At 30.7% G+C, this 9,428-nt stretch overlaps 1 protein-coding gene across 2 annotated transcripts in view; it reads right to left on the bottom strand.

The window, feature by feature from the left end:
* Positions 1 to 1,104: 1,104 nt before the first annotated feature.
* IMPA1 (inositol monophosphatase 1) overlaps positions 1,105 to 9,428 on the bottom strand; it is a 43,997-nt gene continuing 35,673 nt past the window's right edge. For both annotated transcript variants that reach the window (XM_031946224.1, XM_031946223.1), the window contains 2 exons: positions 3,483 to 3,634; positions 1,105 to 2,634 (listed from right to left, as the gene is read on the bottom strand). In XM_031946224.1, the coding sequence (XP_031802084.1) occupies positions 2,519 to 2,634; positions 3,483 to 3,634 (268 nt within the window). In that variant the 3' untranslated portion in view covers positions 1,105 to 2,518. The remainder of the gene's footprint in view (positions 2,635 to 3,482; positions 3,635 to 9,428) is intronic.

Here is a 9,428-nt window from a genome sequence, read left to right as displayed (position 1 = left end):
TATTAGCACTTCCTTTTTTGATACATATTAAAACTCTTCAATACATTTTCACCTTGTAATAATTTGTTCTCCCATAGACCCTCCACAAGGGATCTATCCAACATGCTGAACACTTTTCTTTGTCTTTTTACATTTTGATATATTTATGCAGCACTCAAGACTATCTATAAGTTATCCCTTATTTTCAACATATAAATGATATTTCTTTATCCAAATATACATTTCTTTGATGATATCCCTGACGCCACATCTGTTACAGCACATCAATGGACACTGAAATCAACTTGTGTTCACCACGTATCTTTCCATTCTCCTGTGGTTTACTTTCAATAGAGTTAATACCTGGCACAAATAATTGGGACAGATATTGCAGTTGAGTGAACTAAAGTAGGCATCAAATAGTGAACAGCTAAAAGAGGGTAGGCTGGACTGCACTTGCTTCTAAATTCTTGGATGCAAAAACTAATTCTTTCAAATAAAAATACTTTCCTAGTATGGCTATATAAGGTTGCAGATTTTGAAAAAACACAAAGTCCAATTTTTCATTATGAGGATTTTATATATATATATATATAGAGAGAGAGAGAGAGAGGATTATTATATATAGTTACACATAAATCTCATTGATAAATAATTTTGTTAAGTCTTAGTCATCACTGATTTTCCTAAAGTTTCAATAACCAAACAATGACTTAAAAACTGTTATTCCAAAAAATACATGTCATTATTTGATAGCTAAATTGTTGAGTCTTTTTAACTTTTAAAGTGTAAGTTTAATGTTCTCCAAAGGAGAAACTATTTCATTAGCATAAAAATGTTTAAGTGGAAGAAAATGGTGGGCTAGTTGATGGTAGACCAAACATATGTATGCTAATAGCATAATGGAGAAAACAGGACTAAAAAAAGAGCAGTATTATAGGGGAAAGATTGTAGTTTCGATCTCATTAGTTGCAAAGTTCAAAATATTTACATTAAATCATTTTTTAAAACTCCTATTAAAATCTGAATATATCTTTTAATAATTTCTCTAAGGACAGAGACTGGCTTTTGTCTTTGTGTCCCAAGAATCTAACAATTCCTTGTGCAAATAAATGTCATAGAACTCACTGTTGAATTTAAATATCAGTATTTTTTATTTATTCCACATATATAATATTTTTAGCTAAAACAAACTGAATAAAAAAAAACAAATTCATCTTGGAATAATACAGTATATGATATTTTAGGTACTTATACTAGTCAACTGTACAAGTACAATAACTGTAATACTTATACTTTTAGTATCACCTATTCAACATACATGACAATGAATATAATTCCCTACCTTGAACATTTTTAACACTTTTAAACATTTTTAATTTCACCAAATATGAAACACATTAACAACACAAAGCTTCTATGTTTCATTCACATTTCAAGTTATGGCCTTGAATAAATTAATTCTGTTAAAATATCTATCAATCAGTGCAATTTTCCTTTGTATGAGTGGGAGAAAGAAGCCAAAGACTGCTGAGAAAAGTTTGCTGGAAGTAGACTTTTGGAGTATACCAAAGAAGTCTGTGTGAGTGTACTCTATTTGCATTGCAATGTTTACAAAAACAATCAATATTATTTGAATCAGTTAAACTGGATAAACGACTTTGGAAGATAAAAATGGCATCAAATATTTAGTCCAAGGAATTTTTCATTGCTTATTTTGACATCCTTTAAATACAGTAATTGTTCTGGCAATCTGCAATAGGATAGTCAACAAAGAGTTTAAAATAAATTCTCCCTATGACTGGTACAATTATTAAGTATCATAAAAACTGTGTTAATTTCAAATGTCACTAAATGTAGTATATAATTATATGGAATGATAAACATCTAGCCATTGAGCACATTTCCCTTAATAATAATTAGACTTTGGTACCAAATAAAGTCTATTCAACTGAATCCTTACGGAAATTATTCTGACTTTTGAATTGCTGTTTTCAAAATAAGATTTAAGACCCAAGTTGCATAAGACATTATTATTTAAGGAATAAGTTAGTTTTCCAATCTTATAATTCAATAAAATATGGCTTGTGAAGCCCTAAGGTTTTCTTCCTACAGAAGTTTATTTATTTTTAACTTAAGGTCACATCAGTATGAAAATATCAAGTTAAAAGGATATTCTGAAAACCATATATTCTGAAGATCCTTCATGACTATTTCAACTCACAAGTAATTGGACAGTGATTATTTTATGAACCATATTTATTTTGGAGTTCTTCCTCCTCCCCTCCATCTATTCTTCCCTCGTAAAAACCATTAAAAGAAGTTAAAAGAATACTTTTCTGTACTTATGCCAAGTAAGAAAATTCTAATTTTTATAATCTTGAAATCAAAGACAGTTTAAAATCAACCTTATACTTTGAAAGAGGCACTACTCATTCAAGTTCAATTTGCAGTTGGATTGGAAGGATTTGCCTTCCCCAGCATGTGACATGGGGAAAAGTCGTTTTTGTGATTAAATTATGCACTCAAACTATTTCAATTATTCTTCATCATCTCTCTGAAGAGGTATTAGCTGGATTTCTTTGGCAATTCTTTCTGCCAAGGCTCTGCTGCTTGCAGCAATTACTCTTCGTGACATTAAGTCAAAAGGACCCCCTAAAATCAAAATCAAGCACATCAATGAATCACATGCAGTATATGAGGGCTCAAAATAAAATCAGGATACATAAAGTACAATCAGTTACACAGTGTTTCATGCCTAAACTTAAAAAAAAAAAAAAAAAGTATACCTTCCTAAGGTGCTTAAATGTTACTATTAGATAAATTGGATTCCAAGGCTTGCTTATTCTTTCTGGTCCAAATAAATGCCCTGTAAATATTTCATTCCAAAGTCTGGAAAAGAAATTTATACAATGTTCTCATCCCCTAGGTGTCCAAGGAAATATATCTGATAGTTAAACCTCCACATCTTTCTATCTACAACCCTTTTATTCTCTTGCTGCCTCTTTTCCCTGACCTCTTAACTACCTTGAACCATATTACCATGTAATTTTTTTTAAAAATTCACAGCTTTTTAGGTCAAACAATTGTTTGACTTTTATTGTTTTTTCTTTATGCAAAACAAATCTTAAACTAGAAAGTAAAGAGAAGCAAAATAGGTGAAAAAGTTCTGTTCACCAAATTCAGATAAAACTATCTGAATAAGCAACTATTCTCTCCAAAGTGCTTTGGGAAATAGCAAGTCTCTATGACCCCCAATGGAATAAATCTGGGCTACTGACACACTCTGAGAAACATAAACATATATCAGTGAATCAATTCAGAGACATTATTTGCCTCCCAAAAACTTTTTGTTATTTTCAATTTTTGTGAACAATTATAGATTTCACTAAGGTAAAAGCAGAGTCAGTCAACAAGCAATTATTAAGCACTTAATTAAAAGTAGTAAATTTCAGAAGGAGGCTTAGAAAACAGGCTAAAGGTTCTCTATCACCATGATTTACCTGTTACATCCAAAAGCACTCCACCAGCTTCAGTAATGATTACACCAGCTCCTGCCATATCCCAGCAGTGAATGCCCATTTCATAATATGCATCTGCTCCTCCACTTGCAACAAGGCACATATTTATTGCTGCTGTACCAACACCTCTTATCCTAAAAGACAATATTTTAAACAAAATTTACTAAGAGCCCATTTGGGATTTTCTTAGCAAAGATACTAGAGTAGTTTGCCCATTTCCTTCTCCAACTCACTTTACAGGTGAAGAAATGGACAAACAGGGTTAAGTGACTTGCCCACGGTCACACAGTGTCTGAGGCTGGATTTGAAATCAGGCCTTCCTGATTTCAGGCCTTGTGCTTTATTCACTATAACATTTAGCTGTCCCATAATTTCTACTATACTAGGCTAAAACATCCTTAGATACATCTATAAGGCAGATCATTGTTAAGTTTTACCTCCTAATAACAAATTCTTTTTTTTGCTACATTTTTTTTTTTTAACTTGACTAAGGCAGCAATTCCCTTTAATAAACTTTTACTATTATGAGCCAAGTATTCTGATAAATGTTAAGGACATGTGTAAGAAAAGTCCTTACCCTCATGGAACTTATAGTTTACTATGGGCAAACAAAAGAAAGCTGAAAAGAGAGGGAGGAAACCATAGAGTACCCAGTGCTGGGTTCTGTGGTGTTGAAACCAAGTAAAGCCAATGACAGAAAATGGAAAGTTACTTGGAACTTCTTGCTGTCTTCAATCACTTTATGGAGTGCCACTTGAAATAGCTATTATCTATTAATCTATGGGATAGTTAAGGCTAATATATCAAAAAGAATTAATAGTGTCATTTCTTGATCCTATACATATAGTCTACAAAAATAATGAAAAATATCGACTCTAACAAAACTAAATTATTTAATATAGTTTATCACTAAAGACTAGTTTATTAACAGTATTAGTAATATTAACATTAACCAATGAGGCAATATTGTTAAGATGAAAAAATGATTTAAATGCTTTTTTTAATTCCAATAATAGTAATATAACAATAAGATTCAGTTGTCACATATTTTTGGTTTTGTCAAACATGAAATGATTAGCTCATTTATGATATATGAGAAACAATATCAGTAAACATATAATATATAATTATATAATAAAACATAAATATGATCTTGGATTATTGAAAACATCAATACTTTAGCCATTGAAAATCTTTGGTTTGTAATTTTAAAAAATATACAAAATTTAAAAAGCAACACAGTATCAGGATCAGTCATCCGTGACTGAATTATATAGCATTACTCTAAAAATAAAGAGATTAAAGATAAAATAGAAAAAGGAGTAACAAAATGCAGCTTTGTTTCATTTTAAGAAAATGTAGAATAGAAAAAAGGCAAATCCACCATTTAAAAAAACCAGAGCAGGAATGGACGGGGTACAAGTGGAATCTACAAAATGTAAATTTGTCTTGAATTCCTGGCAAAATTCTAGAATTTATCAAAAGTATCAAATGCCCAAGTGTCTATATACAATTGCCCAAAATTTGGGAAAACATAGAGGAACTAGAAGCCTTTAAAAAAAGGCAAATTTGAACTCTTATGTTAATGGGATGAAATTTATGTCTAGATTTTGACACAAGATTAATATATCTAATTCAAGTAGTTTCCAATTCTAGTAGCAAGTTTTTGCTCTCCTGATCCATTTACACTCCTAAAAATTACTGAAGATCCAAAGAGTGTGTGTTTATATGAGTTATGTTTATAGATATTTATCATGTTAGAAACTAAATTGACAAATTTAAAAATATTTATTAATTCATTTATAAACAACAAATTCAATTTACATGTCAATATGAAAATATATTTTATTAAAAATAGCTATTTAAAAAAACTAGTGAGAATAGTGGCCTTGTTTTGCATATTTTTGTAAATCTCTTTAATGCCTGGTTTAATAGAACACAATTGGATTCATTTGCTATTGATTCAATCTGCTGTAATACATTGTTTTGGCTGAAGTCTATATAGAAAATCCAGCCTCAGAAATACGTATATCATGTGTATTTCTTCCAAACATTTATACACATGTTTGAAAGCTGGAAAAGAGATGAATATTTTACTAGGTATAAATAACACATAGCTATAATTATTAAAATATTTTGACCTCATGTACACCACACTCCCACCAAAAGATTTTGGGGATGGGGTCCATAGATCACAATTTAAAAGTTACCTTTTCCAAAAGCAACTCCAGAGATCATCATATCTCCAGAAAAAGGTGATCACTGAAAAATCTTGTCACTATACAGAATGACTCAGTTTTTAATACTCAATACTGTCTTAGCTCCCTCTCAATACAGAGTTAGAAGATGAAGTAAGAAACCCTAAGTTCCAAAATTTTCCAAGTAACTTTCCATTTTTCATCACTGATTTTACTTGGTTTCAACTCCACAGAATCTGGCACTGGTACTCCCTAGTTTCCTCCCTTTCTTTTCAGCTTTCTTTTGTTGCCCTCAGTAAATTCCTTGAAGGAGAGGACTGTCTCTTTTTCTTATACATATCCTTAATAATTATCAGAGTGCTTGGCACATAGTAGTAAAAGTTTATTAAATGGAAGTGCTGCCTTAGTCAAAAGAAATAGGACAGATAAAAAGGACAAAAACAATATATTAAGAAGATAAACACATTTGGCAAAACATGACTTAAAGTGGGAAAACATGGCAAAGAATATTTGGTTGAAGGTCAATTGAGGGAAACACAAAACTGACTTTATTCCCACCAAAAAGGGGAAATAGATGAAGGCTCTGGGAAGTCGATCACAAGTCTAGGCACAAAGAGTGATGAGCCTGTTCAATTAGTAAGACATCTCTGCAAAAAGCAGAGCAATGAAAAACATCTTCACTTAATGATAATTTTATTCTTGAAAAAGGTAGAACAACAAGGAAAATTTTATTCTGAATATGATTTTCAATAACAGAGAGGAGCTAGTGCTAGATGGAAATGAAGGAAACCATAGAGGAAAGTAACCAATCTCCCTAGAGTTTGTGGTACAGAAGGAGAGAAAATCAGAATAGTCTAATGTACCTTAAATTGGAAAAGAAGATTTCAAAGAATTCCGAAAAAAGATGTATGGGATCCCATCAACTAAAATTCTATAGGGAAAATTATCTCAGGAGAGATGAGATGCTGAAGAATAGAGAAAATTCAAAGGGAAGCAATAAGGATGAAAACTAGGATTTATCTGAAGAGACTAAAGTGATTCAAAATCGGATAGATTGCTAGACTTAAAGTTCCTAATAGTTCAAAGTCAATGTTAGCATGTCAGAATCTCTAGTGGGGGTTATCTGTGCTTGGTCTTCTACTGTTTAACATTTCGTATAAGCTTAAAATTTGTAAATAACAAAGGTAGAAGAAGATAGATAATGAACTGGACAGTGAAAGACAGATTCTTAAAAAAAAAACAAACAGCAAACAACAACAACAACAACAAAAACCCTGATAGGTCCTAGGACTGGCTTGACTTTAATAAGAGAAAATTCAATAGGGAAAAATGTAGTCTTATGTTTGGACACAAAAAAATTAAATCCATAAATATAAGATAGAGAAGATGTGGTTAGACAACAGTTCTGAAAAAAGATTTGGGAGGTTTAGTGAAGGTTCAATATAAATCAACAATGTGAAAGGGTAGCCAAAAATAACCCCCAAAACTAATACTATCTTGGGCAAGATTAAGAGAAGTACAACTTCCAGCACTAGGAAGATAATAATACCATTACAATAGGTTCTTATCAGACTTCATTTAAAGTATTATTTTCATTTCTGGACCAATTTAAGAAAAAACATTCCAGAGATAATCCAGGGAAGGGCAACTAAAAGCTGAAAGACTTTGAGCCCATGCCATTGGAGGATCAGATTAAAAAAACTAAGGATGTTCAACATGGAAAACAGAATACTTAGAAAAGAAATGGTAGCTCTAATTAAGGAATATTATAGAGAAGGATTAGACTCATCCTATTTCAAAGAGCAGAACCAGAGACAAAAGATAAAACTGCCAAGAAAATAAATTTAGGTTTGATAGTAGGAAAGGTTTTCTCAAAATTAGAATTATTCAGGAAGTAGGATGGATTGCCTCAAGAAATAGAAAGTTTACTCATTTTTAAGAACAGATACCTTATCAGGTATGCTATAGGAGGGATATATATATTTATATATATCTATATATATAGATATAGATAGATATAGATAGATAGATAGATAGATAGATATTTATTTTTACTATATAGCTACTAGATGGCCAAAGAAACCATCTTCCAAATTCTCAAATGTTATGTATTTATGGGTATTTAGTGTCCATCTAGAAAGTGATTCATCAACAACAAGTCACCCCAGAATGACTTCATTTAGATTTTAACTATATTTTAGCCAAGCATTTAGTTATCTCTTAAAAGTTACTCTTCTGAATAAGAATATACTGTACAAATAGGTTTAATTGAAACTGAATGAATACCCCACTGGAAAAGAGTAGTTATTACTTGCTCTTATAAGGATTCTAAAAGAGTTCCTTAGAGATCTGTAGTTTTTAATATTTTAAACAATGACTTGGATAAAATCATGTCAACCTAACATATTTTTAGATGACCCAAGCCTAAAAGGGATCATTAACATATGTGACATTAGAGTCAAGTTCCCAAAAGATCTTAAGAGACTACATTGGAACACTGGATGAAAATTAGAAAGATAAAATTGAATAGTGATTTTTTTTTTGTCATAGTTGAACTTAAAAAAAAAAGCAATATATAATATTATTAATATTATATTACATATATAATTGATATAAGAAATAACCAGGGGAGTTTTAACTAGATAGCCATAAAAATGAAAAAAGATAAGGAGTTTTAGTAGTCTATAAACTCAAAACAAATCAACAGTCTTATAAATCAAATGCAAAAGGTATACTCTAAGTCAGATTTCAGAGAAACAGTATAGCCAGCTTTTAATTGTTGAGATTCTCTGATTTTAAATATGTTTCAAAAAGATTGCTGCACTAAAGGATGCAGCAGAGTGAGAATGCCACTTTTTTAAACAAATACAAGCACTAAAGCTGAACAATCATCCTACTTTTCTGTGGTTCCAAAATCCATACTTGTGTGTAAAAAGTTTGGAACAGAAATATTTTGCTGTTTTATAACTGTGCAGTCAAAGCAAAATGGCTATAGAAGTCATTACTTTGAATTTCCCAATTTCTGAAAGAAGTTTCATATAATAACCACAGTAATAATGCCCAATTACATAGTTCTGTCTACTTTACAAAATTCTTTCCTCACAAGAATCTGGTGGGGTAGATCATTTTATTGTTACTACTATTTTAAAGATAAGAAAACTTATGTCCGGGAAAGTGATCTTTCCCTGTAACTAATTCTCTAAGGATTAGTTGCCTTATTTATAATATTCATGCTCTGAAATAGTTCAAAGATCTAAAAAACAAGACTTACGGTTTCCACTGAACTTGCAATCGTTCAAAGTAAATTATCTTCAAATGAATATGTAATCAGATGATCTAATCTTTGTAAAGATTAAAAACCACTTTAATACTAACTGAAAACAAACAAGTTTCTATATTTAAAACAAATATGAAGATTGAATTCAGTCCTGGACCAGATGATCTCAAAGCTCCCTTCCAATATAAAGTTTGACAAAATTATAAAGTTGGAAATAACTAACAATCATGTAAACCTGTAATTATTCAATAATTTTATTTTTACATCAACTCTGAAGAAGTTGTCAGGAATCATAATGAATGAAATATTTGCTTTTCTTAAAGCCACTTATTATATTAAATTTCAAGAACCCCGAATCCCAGATAAAACCAAAATTTACTTGAAATAATATTTTCAACAGTTTTTGTCTTTGAAATATTCAAGGAAAAATTCTGTCACTCTTCAAATATTAGT

The sequence above is a fragment of the Sarcophilus harrisii genome, chromosome 1 (assembly GCF_902635505.1).
Source record: "Sarcophilus harrisii chromosome 1, mSarHar1.11, whole genome shotgun sequence".
NCBI classification, from domain to species: Eukaryota; Metazoa; Chordata; class Mammalia; order Dasyuromorphia; family Dasyuridae; genus Sarcophilus; species Sarcophilus harrisii.
This window is presented reverse-complemented; position numbering and strand designations above follow the sequence as displayed.